The sequence below is a fragment of the Parasteatoda tepidariorum genome, chromosome 11 (genome assembly GCF_982258835.1).
Source record: "Parasteatoda tepidariorum strain Cologne lab strain chromosome 11, Ptep-v5.0, whole genome shotgun sequence".
Lineage (NCBI taxonomy): Eukaryota > Metazoa > Arthropoda > Arachnida > Araneae > Theridiidae > Parasteatoda > Parasteatoda tepidariorum.
The window spans coordinates 62,425,400-62,444,490 of record NC_141765.1 but is presented as its reverse complement, the minus strand read 5'-3'; the positions used below and the strand labels follow the sequence as shown (position 1 = coordinate 62,444,490).

The 19,091-nt window shown below is 29.5% G+C and overlaps 1 protein-coding gene across 3 annotated transcripts in view; it reads right to left on the bottom strand.

Annotated features, from left to right (window-relative positions):
• The window catches only part of Rim (Rab3 interacting molecule), a 156,216-nt gene that overhangs the window by 64,714 nt on the left and 72,411 nt on the right, over positions 1 to 19,091 (bottom strand). For all 3 annotated transcript variants that reach the window (XM_021145414.4, XM_021145415.4, XM_071187356.2), the window contains one exon: positions 6,581 to 7,691. In XM_021145414.4, coding sequence (XP_021001073.1) covers positions 6,581 to 7,691 — 1,111 coding nt within the window. The remainder of the gene's footprint in view (positions 1 to 6,580; positions 7,692 to 19,091) is intronic.

The window sequence follows — 19,091 nt, the reverse complement described above, 5'->3', positions numbered from 1 at the left end:
AAATGAATAGACTATACTACCGGTTATTTTACCGTAATTTCAGAAAGAAAATTCTAACAGTGTATATTAAGTTTATAACCAAATTACACTTAAATTGAATATTAATTCATGAATATATAAACAAAATGAAAAACCTCTTGTATTAGGCAAGCATCTTATTCCTTGTATTACAATTCGTGCTTACATAATTTCTGAAACAACATATTTGAAAACACAAATTTGAACGACGTTCTCGACGCCATATCGTGCTGCAAATTCATGCTTTTACTTCAGGCTATCCGTATTTTCGTTTTAGAAAGTCCGAATTACAAAATTCACTTAAATTCAAGTTTCTTCAGTTATTCAGAAAAGAAAAAAAAGCGGGAAACAATGAGGAAATGCACTAAAGTGATGCTTCAAATCATGCGGATTTCAAGAAAAATTTTCCCGTAATTGGAAAAACTGTAAGATTTAGCCGACAAACAGGTTAAAAACAGATTCAGTGATGACATTTGATTTCAACAAGTGTCGATTCACAAGGTTGAATATGATTGATTTTGATCTCATGTTATTTTATTTGACGCATGAATACTCCGCATTTATCTGTCAATTTGGGGAAAATGGATAATCTGTTTTTTCAATTCAATATATCATTTATAAGGTTGTATAAGGGAATGTAGAAAAATAAGAAAACCATTGCGTCTTTTTTATTGATTGAAAAATCAGAAATGATTTCTTAAAAGTCTTATGCAATTATAATTTTTTTCTACATAATGTAATATTTTAACTAAAAACCTTTTAAGAGCAAAATTATATTAGTAAATTTAAACCAAAACCTTTCATTCTACAGAATGATTTTTTAATAAAAAATATTTAGTATATACAAAATTTAGAAAAAAAGATTTCTACAATGGTAAAATTTTCAAAGTAACCATTTTCAAAAATTTTACACTCCTGTATTTCTTGATTTACAACTTAATTTGCATTTACTTAATTTTATATTTGATTGGTTTAAGTTTAGAATGTTTAAAAGTTTTTTTTGCTTAGAAAAAATTATTTGCCATTTTAATTACCTTCTTTAATAAAAAAATTATAAAAAAAATTTTAATCTTGAAAAAATACATGAAAAAGTATATTTATTTCTTTTTTTTTTTAAACTCTATGAGTTCAACGGAAAATGCACCATTTTGCTTTCTCTCTTGATGATTTTATCCAATATTTAAAATAAAACCTTAAGAGAAATTTTTCACAATTATCTAGAATATTGAAACGCATGCAGCTTGAAATTAATAAATATAAGAAGATTTCAAAGCAAAACTGTGAAATTAAAATAATAGGCTTTAAGTTATGTTCTCTCTGAAGTGTGAGTTCCTAATTAAAAAAAATACATCAATATTAAGGATTTTGTTAATATAAAAATTTAAAAAAATCTATACTTCTTTATTGCATAGTTCAAAATAAAATGTACAGAAAAGTACGCGTAAATGGCACAGAATAAAAACTTTTGCTAAAGTAATCGGAATTTCACACATTAAATTGCAATTCTAATAGTTCAAGGATGGTTCAAATGGCTTTTAAAAACTCTAAAAATAAAAATAATTGTTCCAGAACTTCTTTGTTACTCTCAGGGTAGTAACCAGTTGTCATTATTATTAAAGTATTTATTTGTTACACGAAGGAAAAAATTCAGATAAAGTCACCGTACTGTATGGAAGTGACATTTCTGGTAAAAAAAATCATAATTCTGATTAATAAAATTAAAGTATACGGTATTTAAAGTATTCATTTCGTGAATTTTCTGTTTACCTGGTAATGATTTACCAGAAATTCTAGTTTTCAAAATTATGGTTCGTATTACCACACATTTAGTAAAAAATATAAAAATAAAAAGTAAATTTAACCGAATAAATGTTTTTTATGCTATGCTCTTAATTAGCATGATAAAATAATTCAATATTGTTATATCAACGAAATATTAAAAAAAAAACTCAAAACGTGTGTCAAAGTAACTCCACTTCACAATACTTAAAGAATAAATAAAAAATTCACAATCCTTGATTAAAAAAAATCCTATGGTATCAAAATTACTTTTTGCGTGAAATTTGGAACAATTTACATTTTATTAATTATATAATTTGAGTAAGGCAGAGTTTTAGTAAATGCTTAAGAGTACTTTTTTTCTTTGAGTTTTGCATCAAATTAGATTTCTTTGAAGATTTATAGTAATTTTAAAACTTATCAATTTTTAAAAAAAATTTATCGGATTATTTTAATTATTTTTTTAGGTTGATTTCCTGCCATTCTATGCTAAATTTCAAATTTTTCTTAAACAACTCAACATTAATAGGTTAATCTATTTTCTTCGTCATCCTTATAGTTTAAGAATAAATTTTCTGAAAATTTTTCTTAAGCATAACAGCAACTTTCATTACAACTGCACTGACTTCAACATATCCTTTGAATTTTGATACGGAAGCTTCGTTTTGAGTCCAATATTGCGTGACACGCCTTTTTTTAGTGAAATTATGATTAGATTTTTATGCCACAGAAATCCGGTCTGCTTAGAATTATGAATTATTTTATGAGAAATATATAGTGTAAAACACAATGGGGGAAGCACGACACACTATATTCTTTGCATGCAATTCTTTGAAAACGTAAGCGTTCGTGATTAACATAATTTTAAAAGAAATAATTTTCTGATTTGCTACTAATTTCTTTGTTTTGAGATAGTGAATATAATTTTAATAATGAAGTGTAAGAGAAGTAATTAAGGTGAAGTAAAATAAAGATCAGATTGATAAATTTCATGTCGTGTAGCAGTTATCATGCTAATTAGTTTTAAAAATTATTAAACATCTCGATATATTTTGCTTGGAAAACAATATTTATTTAAGAAAGTAATACTTGTTCATGGCAAATTTTACAACAGATATTTTTTCACTTCTGATTTGCTTCCAATTTTATTGCTTCTAAATTGTGAACTTAATTTTAGTAGTAAAGTAAGTTCGGTAATTATAGTAAAATAAAATGAAGATGTAATGATAAAATCTTAAATTTTATGTACTGAAACAGTTGCTAGTCTTAAAAAAAACTAAGCATCTCCCTAAATTTTTATAGTTTGGTAATCAATATTTATTTGAGAAAGTACTTCACGAAGAAAAAATTTTTAGTTACATTACCGTACTTATATAGTAATGACATTTCTGGTAAGAATATCATAATTATGGCAGTAAAACCAAATTAACGTATTTAACTCATTCATTCAGTAATTTTTAAATTTCTTCTGGTAAAGGTTTAACCAAAAATTTTGTTTTCAAAATTGTAGTTCTTATTTTCACAAATTTAGCAAATATACAAAACTGAAAAGTAAATTTAAGACAATAAAGGGCTTTTATGCCATGATCTAAGGAATGATAAACTTACGAAAAATTTCGTCAGAACTGTCATTAATTTTACCATTTATTTGGTAATTTTAACCTTTTGTAGTAGTATTTTATTTACGTCGAGCTACACAATTGGTAGTAGTTTGGGAAATATCCCTCAGGATGATCCGAAGACATGCTGTCCAAATTTTGATCCTCTCCAAACTTTGATAGCTCCCCTACTTTAGTAGCCCGACGATCCGCGCGCTAAGTAGAGCAGAACAGTTTAACAAGGACCCATACTACGCACCCTCTGTCCCTAGGCAGGTCACCCATCGGCTCTCTGACCACAGCCTCTCTGACTTCAATGTTCTACTGAGAACCCCAGATTGAATAGTACCAAATTCAAAAAACCAAAGAATTTTACCAAATTGAATAGTAATCGACTCTTTACACTTCTACGATTTATTTAAAATAACACTTTATTTATAAATGTCAGTTTATTTAAATGACTGATAGGAAGCAGGTGATGATTAATTATTTATTTTCTTAATATAATTCTCGGACAGAAAAAAATAGGCCTGAATTACGCTTTCAAGCGTTTTAAATATAGAACTATACCTGGATCGATCAAGCTGGCTGTAATTTAATTTTTCTTTTCAATTATTATTATTATTTATTCACATGCATATGTGGGTTTCTTCGTAAATACAAAGGACAACTTAAAAAAACTTTTCAATTTGAAAAACAGCACAAGTTTGAGTAAGATAGCCAAAATATGCATCTACTGTTAAAAAGAGATTTAATCCCATGCTTTCGGGAAGTTAGCAAAACAGCGATACCCCACGAATGGGCGGTATCGCTGTATTCAGCGATATCAATACATCAGCGATACAGAGCATAATCTTTCTTAAATTTCTCCAGAAATACTTAAAATATCATTTTTAACTAAAGAGGTTTAGGTCATGCAATTTCTCATACGTATCATTTAAGTTTAAAACTTTCAGAGGTTTGAAAGACCAGTAATAAATTGCAAACGAAAACAAGTATTTTTAAACACCCTATGCCAAAATATGCAGCAATAAACTTTTAACTTTGTGGCTTTTACTTTCAATAATTGCATAAAATTTCGTAAACCTAGCTTAAACATTTATTTAGGTATTGGCATTTTCATAAAAAGCTAATCTTTTTATCTTATATTTTTTTGCTATGACTTTAAAAACATTCAATAAAATCGAGCAAAATTTTTGGAGTAATTTTAAATCAATTACAAATTTGTTATTTTAAAATGTGAAAAAAATGCACATTATATATGATTTTCCACAAATTTTATTTTGTATGCTAAACAAAATTAAATAACAAATGATAATACTTTACAATAATCATCCGTAATGATTATTGTAATACCAAAATGTGATGGTATGAGGAAGAAAAACTAGCGAAAGAAATCATCCTTTTATGGAGGATGAGTCTCTACAATACCGATGTAACCCCATATCATTCAGAGTTTACTTTTAAAAGGTACAAAATCTGCATAGAAAATTGCTAGAAACTTTTTAAATTATCAAAATTCAAATCAATTTTTTTTCATCAGTTACTAAATGCGATTCACTACAAAATTATAAAGGAAAAAAAATTACATTTGTTCACCACATGCACTAAAATAACTACTTCAAATGCTTACGCCATGCTCAATTTTAAACAAATTTCTCCAAAAATTTTGTTTAATTGTAACGAATATTTCATAAGTTATAGCAAAAATATATAAAGCAAAAAAGATTTGGTTTTTTTTTTTTAAATATCTTTATCTACATAAATTTTTAAGCTAGAATTACGATGTTATATAAAATTATTAGGAATAACAACCGAAGTAATCGATGCATGTTACAAGCTTATTGTTATATTGTCTGGCATAGAATGCAAAAAAATAGTTGTTTTCATTCGCGAATAATTAACAGTTCATCAATCTTTTAAAACTTTAAAATTTATTGATAAATATGAGGAATCACTTGGTCTAAATACCTCTAAAGTTTCAAAATAATCCTTGGAGTATTTCTGGAGAAATTCAAAAACATGTCAGAAACTGAAAGTGTCTCTTTCATTATTGTAGTGTAATGTATGTTCAAACTTGAAAATATTGTGAAACATTAAATTTCAACTATTAGATATTTCTTGATACCATTTACAAACTTCGTAATTTCATGGTATAAAATAAATATACTGTTTAAAGGTTTTATAGTTTCTAAAATCATTAAATATAGACATTTAGAAAGTCATATTTATTTTAATAGCATATACCTGTCTAGTTCAATAATCTTATATGACTTGCTATAATGCGTGAAATAATTAACATATTTGTAACAAAGTTACCTGCATACATTTCAGTAACAGATAAACTTTTTAACAACGTTTTTTATGTTATTTGCAATATTTTTTATGGTATTCTCTAATGTGATTGTAAAATTTGAAAGTAATAGACCGATTTTACATTTGAAAAATCAACTGAGGTTTTTGTCTTTATCAAACTGTAATGGAAACAGTCACCAGTTTGCACTCCAAAATCTTTGAAAAACCTTAGTGCTAAAACGCAAAAAAACACGCAAAGAAAAAACTCCTGATAGCAAAACTTATGAAAGCAACAAAACTTATATAGTTATTTATTTAAATTATGAGTAAGCAGAAAATACACTTTTGAGACATCTGCAAAATAACGCAAACATCACTAATCCTTTCAAGCTTTTTAATTATTCTATTTCACTTTTATACCTTTTTTCTCTATCATTTGAACGAAGAAAAAAAATTTTGCTTCAATTTCAACTATCATTGATAAAAATCAAGCAATATTTCGATAATTGCTGTTAACTATTAAGTAACTTTAATTCAGTATTGGCATTCTTATAGAATTTGCCATCATTAAAAAGTGTAATCATAAACAAATACTTTGTGGTCATGCAGGTATTTCAAGAGTAAAAGGGAAACTTTGCATTTCAGGAAATTTTGTTTTGCTTTGTCTTTCTGAAAGAATTCACAATAATCAGAAAGTTTAGCTGTTATTTTATATTATAAGGACATGCAAATATATTTAGCATGTCCATGTGCAATCTTGAAAATATTTGCAGGGAATTCGTACGAAGGTAACCAGTGATCAGTCAAAAAATTGCACTTGCTATCAAATATGCGAAATTTTGGATCTAATCAAATATCATGCAAACTTAAAATTAAGGAATTTTACTTACCTTTCTCACTAATACTTTCACTTTCGGCATCGATTTCTTCGCAACTGGAGCATTCGGGTGTGGACCTTATTTCGTCGTCCGAGCTGCTAAGAGACCGCTGCCGAAGTTTTCGACCTCTTTTATTTTTATGGGGCTTAGGAGGAGGTGGTCGAACACTTTCTGATTGATCTGAGCTCAATGAGTCATTTCTCACCACAGCATCAATTTTCTTTCGATTGTTGTGACCCCTCCCTCGCCCGTCGGAAGCATAATCTGGATCTAAATGTGTCCTTCTGTCGTCATCACTTCGACTTGTTAGCAATCTTAATCGATGATCCTCACCAGAACTATGAAGATCGTAGTCTCTTTTTCTAGGAGATTCTTTCCACTCATCCCCTCGCATATAAGGCATTCGTACATGTCTATCTGAATGATAGCTTAACGATTCTTGGCTAGTCCTTCGATCTAGTGATGAATCTTTGCGATCTTCTTCCTGGCTTATCCAAGGTTGATCCCTACCAAATTGCCTTCGATCGGTACTGTGAATAGACCTTTGAGGTTCTTTCCAGGATATATCCCTATCAGAGGGATGTTTATAATGGTCACCTGTATCTGTAGAATACCGATCTCTTCTCCTGTCATAACTAGGATCAGAAGTACCGTCATATCGTCCACCGCGACTGTCTAAACTACCACTACCATGTAAACGAGAAAAGGCATCTCCACGGGAAGGCATCTCACTAGGTCTAGTCCTTTTGATGTCCCCCGGTGGAGGACTTCTGTCTTTTAACGGTCGATTTCTATCTGAATACCTTAAAATGTCTGTATGGGATTCCTGTTTCGCAGATTCTCTTTCTTGAGAATACTGTCGCCTAAGTTCTCTTTGACTATTTGTCCTATGTATTTGTTGAAGAGATCCCCTCCTACTAATTCCCAATACATAGTGACTGTCCACGTTTTCTTTTCCTTCGCTGTGTGCGCGTTCTAGTTTTGGCCTCTTGTCTTGTTTGGGAGACATGATTTCACCACTTTCAATTTCTCGTTGCTTGGCAGCCATGCCGCTGTGAAGCCATTGTCCCGTTTTTATAAGAAGTTCTTGTTTCTTGCGGCACACAATGCATACCCAAATGACCTAAAAATGGAAGAAATATATTAAATACTATTAAACATTAAGTAAATTTTTTAAACGAAGCAGAACTGTTTGATGTACAGTCCATAAGTAAAGAACCAGGAGCGATTAAACAAAATTATGGAGATGCGCTGAAATGTATTTTGCTGTTTTAAGAAAAAGAATTCGTGCACCTTTTACTCGTTAGATTGTGGGATTTGTCATAGAAACTGTTATAAATGGAAGATAACCGAACAGCTGTCAGTTCCCTCATTTTACTTCTGATTTCGCTTGCTTATTTTCTAAGCCCTTGAAAAGTGGCATGCAAGGCTTTACATACATCCTTTTCCAATATTCCATGAATTTTTGCGACCTCTTCTACATTTTTCGGCTTCAAAAAACACATAACATCTACAGCTTCTCGTTGGATGTCTCAAATTACAGGTCGTTTTAGAAACGGAATGTGCGGGATAGAAACAGCTCAATGATCTTTCAATTATCATTGCTAGCATGACAACTACCACCACTTTGAAACTGGAAATCTAAAAACATATATGAATCATTTTCTTCACATAAACAACCTGCCTTCACTTTTCAAAATACCATGGTTGTAAATTTATGACCGCTGATTGGTTATTGATGCCTGATCGTGATATTATCGTGATTATAAATAGTGCATTCAATTCCAATAAGTGCAATACATTTGCTTATTTATTGTTGACATATAATGTTGAAATAAAATTCTATCTTAACCCGAACTTAGACATGGATAATTTTATTTATTATAATAAACTCATTCCATAATGGTACTTAATAACGCATCTCTCAATTGTGCAGTTTTTACTTTCTTAGTCTGAAGTTTGCAAAACTAAGTTTAAAAGGTCTGTCTCCCTCTCTACTAAACTTCATTATATGTGGTTAAGTCATGAAAGAAATTCGCATAGAAAGTATGATGAATAGAATGGAGTGACGATTTAATGATCAAACGGCGTAAATTAACTAGATTTAATATCATAATTTATATCTTAAAATGTGAAGGATACAATTCGTTCTCTTTAAAGCACATTTGATTTTGTTTAAATGCTAATATTAAATTTTAATCAGTTAGGAGCCAGCACACAAAACACTACATAGAAGCCTCTCATTCAAATAAAGATCAAATGGATGATTTAATACACTTTTACTTTACTCCCAAACTCATCTCTGCACTATAATGCTTTCGTCATCTTTTCAGTTCATTTGGAAACCGAACTAAAAAACTAAAAACCAGGGGCAAATTTAGCAGAAAATTGAATACAATTGAAAAAAAATATATGACTGAGGATTAAAATAATTTCAATAGTGTACAGTTTTAGACCATAGAGGAAAAAACCATTATAAAACAAATGAAAATTGCAAAAACATGAAAAGACTTTGAGACTTCTTTTTAAAGTACGTAAGTTAAAAAAAAAATATTAAAAGTAGTAGTTATTAGTGTTATTGAATTTTGATTAACTGAAACACTTAAATACCATGTAGAAACCGAAAAATATAATAAATTTTGTTTGGAGATTACTTGAATTTTTCTCTGCAATTCAATAGTGAATTTACAAATAAAAAAATTAAAAGTTTAGGATAACAAGAAAAACTTGATGATTAGCAAAATCAGAGTAAAAATGTAACATGTTGCTTTACAAAAATGTGATAGGGTACTTAAAAATTATTTAACATAAAAGTAAGGCAAAGATTACGAACCAAAAATTAAGTAGCTTGTTAAAACATGATGAAACAAAATGTTAAAAAAACGGAGATATGTGCACAAATTAATACATAGAATAAACATTCATGTAAAAAAAAAGTTCAACTAATCGTTGGCAATTTAAATGTATGATTTGTGCAATAAAATTTTGATAACCCTCTTGTAAGAAAAGTAAAAAGCAAAACAAAGAAAACAAAAATAAATAAAAATGTATATAAAAAAGAAAGTAAAAAAAAGGGCAAAACAGAATGACAAATTAGCTTGATGTGTAATTACTCAGAATTTAAACAACTGCTCATTTAGCAGATTTTTGATTTTAATTTTTAACAAAGAAAGTTTTTTCTCCGATTCAATGGGGATGGTTTTCTTGTGTGTCTGGAACTTGTGTTAGGGGACAGTCTGTTACGTAATGATATGGAGAGCCTGTTTCTCCACCGGCTCAGTTTTCTTCTTCAGTCATTCAAAACGTTAAAGGTATTTAGGGAAAGGATCATAACCGGTATAAAAATATATTTCTTCTTTTGAAAGATTTAAATATTTTAAAGGAATATGATTTAATACACCGAAGAGAAACTGAATTAGGGATAGGCAAAACTATAAAAATGTGTAGCGCTGTGTGTGAAAGTGTTGTTGTAGAGGAGCTTGTTGCTAATACGGCTCTTGGTGTTAATCAGTGACTGGTAATTTGAGCTGATGTTTGACTTTGCTGGGTACATACAATACGGCTTGTAGCAGTGCTAAAAACACTGAAGCAATTCATGTAGTTTACGAGATACCACCCCAATTGAGTGGAGATTGTACTAATGTTCTTCAACATACTTCGCGTCTATGTACCATTCCATGTACTATGTACCATTCTTGAGTCAAGCAAACGTATCATTTAATTTACTTTCTAAACTGTACTTTATGTGATATTAATATAAATGCTTAATTACAAATTACCTTTGAAAGGATTCTAAAATGTATGTTGGTATATTGACTGCTTTATTCAAGATTTACTTGAACCTATGATTGGCTTTAAACCCTTGAGAACTCATTTCCTTTATATCTATTCAAAAATACATTCATTTAAAATTCTTTTATAAATTACATCAATTTCAAATGCTGATTTTTCTGTTGAACAATTAGAACTCCATCAGATATGACAAAATATCCTAAACAGAGCCCCTTTAAAACATTCATTAATAACAAATTTATGATTTTTTTTCAGAATTACAATTCATTAATATAAAGAAATATTATATAGTTTGAAGTAACCCAACCTAACGCGAGCTACTTGAGCCTGATATCTATTTTTTTTTATGTATTATCAAATGCAAATATGTTGTAATAATTGTTATAAAGTAAAAACACTACTGTTAGATTGAAAGAAAGTCGGTTATAAAGACCAGCATATTTCTTTACTAGTTTTAAAAAAAATTGTACTTGAAATTTTTAAAAAGTGTGTCCAGATAACCTAGGTTTACAGTGCCTGAAAGAAAAAATTTAAAAAAAGTTTTTATGTACGAGCTTATGGTCAATGTACCTAAATATGAAGAACCTAATATTTTAAATTATAATTCAAGAATCAGCCGTAAATGCGATTTATTGAAACTTTCACAAATCTAGAGCTTAGATCCATTTGAATTTTATTTGTGATGATCATACAACTTCGTCCACGGTACTAACTTGATCACGTTAAAATTTTGATCGTAACCGGGTTGACGGTAAATTTTAGTTGGCAATAATATTACAATAATTTTTATAGCTATCAAAAATTTATTGAAACTTAGGTCCAACGTAGAGCTTCCGTTAAAATATAGTGCTCTGGCTAATCTGAAAGAGGGCGTAATTTTGTTTTAAAAAAATAATAAATTTATTTTGGTAATAATATCACAATAATTTTACATGTAACAATAGGAAATCACTGCCAATTTGTATTGCCATCTAAAACAGAGCTCTAGTTAAAATTTAAATACTTGACTAGTCTTAAATTGATTGAACTTGGGGGACAATAAAAAGATGATTAACTCTGCTTGCATTGCTTAGGAAACGATCGAGGCTTGTATAATTGGAAAAAGGTTGACATTTTGATCAGAAAATTTCATAGTTACATTTGAGCAAACTATCAAAAACGTTGTAAAAAGGCAATGTCGCATTTGGATACCTTGAACATTTCATTTGAGGTTTGATTACCAAAAATGCGACAAACATTTTCTCACTGCGACTCTGGCATAATTTGGCTTAAGTTGCAAATAGAAATTTTATTTTGTCTAGAAAAATTTGTTTAGAATTTAAGTTGCATTTCAGGGCCTTTCTACCAATGTGTCCAATACAATGTCGGATATGATTTAATTGCTACAAACTTATATGAAACTGTACCACATTTAGGCACATTCAATTTAACTTTGACGTGCTTTTTATCCTTTAATTGTTTCAACTATTATAGAATAGTAAATATTTCAAGATTAATTGAATGCAATCTAATAAGACTATAAAATTATTTCTCATCAAGGATTTCTTTAAACATAAAGGAATCAAAGAAATATTTGTTGCTTAGATTCATCTCATTATAATTTAGAATTCGTAAAAAGTTCATTCAATTGATTCCTACACATTTGGAGCGAGTCCAATAATTTGAAAAGACAATAAATTACTGCCCAGCTTTTTAACACCCAGAATTTATGTCGCTATTTCCCTGGCGATAATAATTTGCAACATAAAGAAATTACGATTATCTCTGGACCCGTAACTCGTAACTGTATTTTTGGTAATAAGACCAAATCAATAACTTCTTGCCTGAAATGATGAGATAAACATTATTCGAATTTAATAAGAAAATTATTTTTATTAATGCTCCAACTTTGTAATTTTTCAATGGAAAATTTTATAAACTAAGATTTTTTGAATATTTCGAAAGATTGTTGTAAAAACTGTCTAAAATGATGTAATTTGTGTTTAAGAACAGTTTAATTTATTTAGTAACTTTTATAATTAGCTATTCTTATCAGTTAGCAAATTATTAAATACTACTTATAATCAGCAAAAGTACAATATTAAATTCATTTTATGCTTTGTTTCTATCAACAATTAATTACATCGCTGTTAATTAAAACATTCAGAGCTCAAAGAATAACAAAAATGCGCATATTAACGTAAGAACTTATTTTCAGCGCTAAATTGAACTGCAGTCGAATTCATTTGTAACGAGGATGTGGGGACAGAGACAATTTGCAAGCTAAATCGAGATGATCTGAAAATGTAAAGAATAAAACCTATTACAGATTGTGCGTCGAAAAACGAACACTTGAATAAATTTTGATCCAATGATAAGATTTACATTAAATTACTAAGACTCAATTTTCATGGTTAATTGGCCTAACCTTAAATTTTCCATTTAATTAGAGTAGACGATATTTAAATTACCAAATCATGACCAAAACATTTCTCTGCATAAGCATAGGTTTTTTTTCCGACAGATTTGGAATCTTGACCCTCAAAATAGGGAAGGAAGTAACAGCTATCCATAAAATATGGTCCCAATAGTTTAGGCAGAACAGTCAAGTGTTTAGGACCCCTAATGATAATTTCACTTTTTGATATATTTAACAATATCTCTGCAACTAATGAAACGAATAAAAAAAATTTTACGCAATGATAATTTTATGTAAAAATTAGTTTTTGTAATTATTTATAATTCTTATTCTTTACTATTTTATTTACGAATGGTAATGGTATACAATGGTCGATGGTATACAAATTTTTTCATCAATTCAATCTGCGTAATTTTAAACGACAAAACTCTTAATTTGTAGTGAGTAGGCAGAATAGCTTTTAAAAATAGAAATTTAAAAATATAATTTTTCTGAGATGCTGAAATACACAAAGAGAAAAATGATCATGAAGTGTTCGTATTTTTCTTCTTTAAACTACAGGAACTATATTTTTAGATGAAGACTACTCTTCGTATTTTTAAGGTCAAAAATTCCAATCCATCCAAAAAGTGGTATGTTTATTCGGAGATAATACGTCTCTGTGCACGATTCCGTAACTTAAAACATTATTTGCCTACTATAATCTGTATATTTAAGGTTGGACATTTAGGGCATTAAGATTGTATCTCCATACGTAAAAATCTGATCATTTCATCAAAGGTTATTGAGGTGTTGGCCGTTTTTGCTCGCTGTTCAAAAATGAACTAGAAACGTTAAAATACAGCTCACTTTTTATAATATTTTATTTAAACTGATTAAATTTCGAGGTTTTTTTCTGACTTATAACAGACATGATACGACGTACAGTATCACTACCCTTCATTGATTCCAGAAAATTTATGATTTCTTGGAAACTCCATATCTTTCTGTGAAGGTGATTTCGTTGTTTCTTCCACATCACTGTCATTTCATAAACATTTCGTCAGGAAAATGCAAGCTGACTCACAAGCAACAGCATAGAATATCTTTAATGACTTGCTGAACAACATCTTTTATTAGTTATTACAATATTATGAGTCATAGTCAGATATATGAGGATCATATTTCAAGAAGTTATGGAAAATTTCCTCGTTAAATCCAAGTTATGCTTGCAATATCAAGACTTTATTTAGGCTTCCTAACATTCAAATTTTTCATGTTGATTCAGGGCTCGTAATAAACAATTTTGTCCGTGCTTTCATCCCTATTTTAAATTCAATTTTTACTTTTAGAATGAAAATTTAAAAACAAAAGAAATACATTTTTGGTCACCATGAGTTCAAATATAGTTAGATATATGCTTCCTTCCTGATATTGTAGTTTTATACTGCTCATTTGCAGGATGTTCTATAAGTTATCATATAATATTTATATCGTAAAGTACCATAACATAAGAATGCTGGTGTCTAATAATTTATAAGATACAATTTTATAAATATTTAAAAGCAAATAGATGTGAAGCATTTAATTTTAAAAAAACGCATGGGATATCGTTTGCTATGAAAAAAGAAGGGGGTAGAAAGGATAGACAACAATCTATTATGACATGCTGAAGGTGAGTTTGTCTTCTCCTATTAGAATTTTTTTTTGCTCGGGAACCAGTCGTCTCAAAATGATCGATTATGAACAATTCAGATTCAAGACGTACCTTACGATAAAATCGGTGCTTTCTTTTCAAAGCGTGTACTTAACAATAGTATTGGGATCTTTTCAAAAAGTGATAAATATTTCTGTTGGTTTTCACGGATAAGGGAGCTAATATTTATCCATCAAAATATATTTTAGAGACTTTTTTTTGCCTGATCTCAAAGCTACTCACTCATATGAATATTATAGTAATGGTGCTCTTTTGTACACTACAAGAATTGTTTCAGTGGCAGCCAGGCTGATTTTCTTGATATTAGCTCTCTAAATCTCAATCTGTTGACTATTTTCATAGGTGTTCATGTTAATGAAACTAGATGCTATTATATCCTTAAATTTGAATCAATTTCAGAGAGTTATAAGACAAAAAGGGGAAAGAAAATTCTTTTGGGTGATCTGCGTGCTGCTTGCTTTAGTTCTTCGCAATAACTAACCTCGAAAAAAATCTAAAAGGTGGAATTACGAATCCATTCGTTATACAAAAATGAACATAATGCAGTTAATTTTGCTGTGAATAAAATCAATTGACCACAACTTAGAATTTGGAATGGAAACTGAACGAGAACTTATTGGACACCCTGTAGGCTACAGCTCCTTATAGTTCTGCTGAACGCCTTGGAGAAAATTATTAAATAAACAAATCAATAACTTTCCTGTAAGGAGATTTGGGTCACAAAAATCTTAAAAACTACAAGCCTCTTCAACACTTAATATATCCTCTAGTTAGAAAATGAACTAAAAGTGTTTTAAGCAAAGAAGCACCTTCATTCTAGACTACACGCAATGAGAATCTCCGGCCATGGTGCTTTTACAACAGATTATGTGATTGGACAGATTATGTGATTACAACAGATAATCCCCCGTTAGTAACGCTGCACTGGTTAAAAAAATACCATCGATTAATTATCTATTAAAAGCTGAAAAAATTTATTTTTTAACCTAATACGAAAGCAAGGCATATCTTGGTTTCGTTTTTTTTTTCTTCTTTTCAATATTATTTAACTCAAATGGTGGGGACATTTTGAAAGGTCTTTTCTTCTTCTTATTTTTTCATATCTTCCTTTCCTTTAAAATGATATGTTTCAAAATAACTGCATAAAATTTGTAATAAACATTACAGTTATTTTTCTTTAATTTGATTTACAAAAACCTCACACTTAACTTTTCACGCTTCCAAAATTTTTTTTTCTTTACACTTTTTCACGTTTAGCTCTGAAAATTCGAAACAATAAACTTTTCTTTCGTAAAAACTATAGCTTTATATCTAAAAAAAATTTCATTTTTAAAATGATTTCATACACTAAATAACTCAGATAAAAAGTGCAGAAAGTTTTATTCAAAAAAACAAAAGAAGTTAGTACTGAAGAAAAATATTTTCAGTTTTGTTAAAAATTCGAAACATGAATTTCTTAATAACTTTTAAAAAATAGCCCCTGTAAAAAGTAGCCCCATTTTTAGCATGTTTTTTGTTTGGTTCAACAGCATAGAAAATTCGAAAAATGCATGCATTTTTCAAAGAAAAGTTTCAAAACATTTCCCAGATCTCCTTAATAGCACTTTGAAAGATAACAGAAAAGCTTTTCATTTTTGTTATTTCGAATTGTAACTTGAAAATAATAGTGCAAGCCGTTATTACTTTCGAAAATTAGATATAAACTAGATAATGTTTTTATTAATTCAATGAATTATTTTAATAATTCAGAGAAAATTTATTCTGCCTTCATTTTTCATAACTTAATAAGTTTTAGAGTCAAAATTATTGCTACGAGAAATACCTAATGTGTCACTAAAACTTTGGTTCATAAGTCTTGCTTTTTCTGACTATACCGTAACGTGCTGATAAAACCATCATACCATATACCATATCATGCTAATATCATGCTTATAAAAATGTTTTATCGTAACCCATATATTTATGGGAAAAATTTAACGTTATTGAAAATTGAGACTTGTTTTGCAAGCTCACGGAGAAAAAAATTCTGGTAAAATTATCGTACTGTATGATAATAACATTTATAGAAAAAAGGCCGTAATTGTGTTTATAAGACCAAAATAAACAGTATTTAAACCATTCATTTAGTAAATTTTTCCGCTCACATGGTAACCATTTACTGAAAATTCTAGTTTTCAAAATTTTAGTTCGTATTACCACACATATCGTAAAAAATGCAAAAATGAAAAAGGAATTTTACAGAATAAATATTTTTCATGCCATATTCTAAATTATCATCATAAAATTACAAAATTTTACCACATTTACCAAATAAATTTTATCACATACTATAAAACCATATTTTTTACCGAAATCATTAGTAAAGGGCTTTGGCAAAAAAATTGCCGAGCGTTTAGGTGTTCCATAGACCCAGAAATGCTGTAAATTTTATCATATTCTGGCTGTTTTTCTCCATACTTTTTTTCTCAGTGCATGTATACAGGGTTGTCCATAAGAACAGGATTTAGTCTATATTTTTAGAATCCTTTCAAGAAATGAAATAAAAAAATAAACGTATCAGGGGTAGCAAAGTAACATTAAAATGAAGAAATAATTTTAAAAAATTATCAAAATCTAACGATCCACTATTGAGTAAAGCTGGACTGAAAACATCAATACCTGTTTGACTACAGGTGGAAACGGGGAAGAATTGAAATGTGATTATTCGAAACACGTCGTAGCTTAATGAAGCATTTAAATTGGTTTTGATGATTATATTCTCGCCTTTTTAACTAGAAATTCTACAGATTTTAATGACGTTTTTGTTTCTCACTCTCTAAAATAATTAAATTGGGTCATGATTAATATTTTATTTTATTTTATTACCGGCGTTGGACGGCCGACCCAATTCCGAGGTTACGAGTATTAATGTTCAACTCCATAGCCTTGCAATTTTTAACACAACCCAGAAGACAAGGAAAAGCCTTCGTGGAGGACTCTTTGATGAAACTAACCCACATTTGCATTACATGCGTAAAAAACCATGAAAACCTCTCATGGTTATCCCGACCGCCAGAGGATTCTACCTCCTAAATCATCAACCACTGAGGATACTTTTCATCAGCACTGTGGTCGGTGAATGGGATCAGAATTCTTACCAAACAGCCATCTCTGGGATTCGAACTTAGGTTACCTCATTGGGAGGCGATCGCTCTATCTCCTGAGCCAATGCAGCTCTCTTTGTTAATATTTTATTTTATTTTATATCCGTCGTTAGACAGCCGACCCAATTTTTGGTTCACGACTACTGATGTTCAACTCCGTAGCCTTGTAATTTTGAACCAATCCAAAAGACAAAGGAACTCCTTGATAAGTATCCCCAGAGGTATTGATTTGTTATGGGAACATGGAGGACTTTGCGACTCGACAGATTTAACGCGCATCAGTCACCATCTACTACACAGGGAGTCTTCGACCGGCGGGGATCGAATCCACGATCTCTTGGACATGGGCTCAGTGCCCTACAAACCTGGCTACTCTTTATTTATACTTTATTTTATTTTATTTTTTATTTTATTTTATATTATAATCGTCGTTGAACAGCTGACCCAATTTTCTTTATTTATATTGCACTTTATCACTTCATTAAATATTAATGAGCGCACTTTTTTTTACTTCATTTTTGGGACGAATCCAAAAAATATATTACAGAGTGGCTTGTATAAAATATAAAACTCGGAATTTCAAAGCAAAATAACTGACAAATCAAACATAATAATCAAATCATTAAGTAAGTATATCTTGAGCTAGTTCAATTATTAACTGCATTCTCAATTTTCTCTCTTAATAAGAATAACCCAAAAGCATGTTACAATATACAAGAATATTGCATTTTATCACGCAAAGATATTTTTTTTTGGTCAGCAACAGGAGACATTGCTATTGAAAACAATGTAGAGGGGCACAATAAATGGTCCATCGTATAATCGCTTTCTCAAACAATAATATTCCATTAACGACAAGATAAATCCTCGGGAAATTTATTTATGTTTTTTCGATACATTTTGGGATAGGAGAGACCGAAGCTAACAGTTAGAAAAAAAAACTCTTAGTAATTTTTTATCAACTTAGGTAAATTCTTATTAATATTATTCTCGATAATTATATTACTCCTGAGAAATAAAAATTTGAAAATGCTATTTTATTTCTATATAGAAGAGATGTAACTAAGTATTTTGTCATTTAAAACTGCATAGTTTTATCGCAATATGGAAAAATTTACTGTGTTTCAGGCTCGATAGGAATACCAAAAAGCTTGGCAGTTATCACCAAAACGATTTTGAAAGGATCTTTAGTAAAATTAACAATAAATTATAATTAGGTAATGAAATTTGATAATTTTAGCATGATACACTAGAGCATGTCATAAAAACCGTTTATTTGGTTTATTATTTGCAGTTGATGTTCTTTTACTAAGTGTGTAGTAATAAGAACTATAATTTTAAAAACCAGGAGTCCAGATAAACGGTTACCATATGAACAGAGAAATTACCTAATGAATAGTTTAAGTACAGTATATTTCGGTTCTATTAACTAATATTATGTTTCTTTTTGTTCGTTTATTTTTCAGAAAATTCATTTCCATACAGTAGGCTATT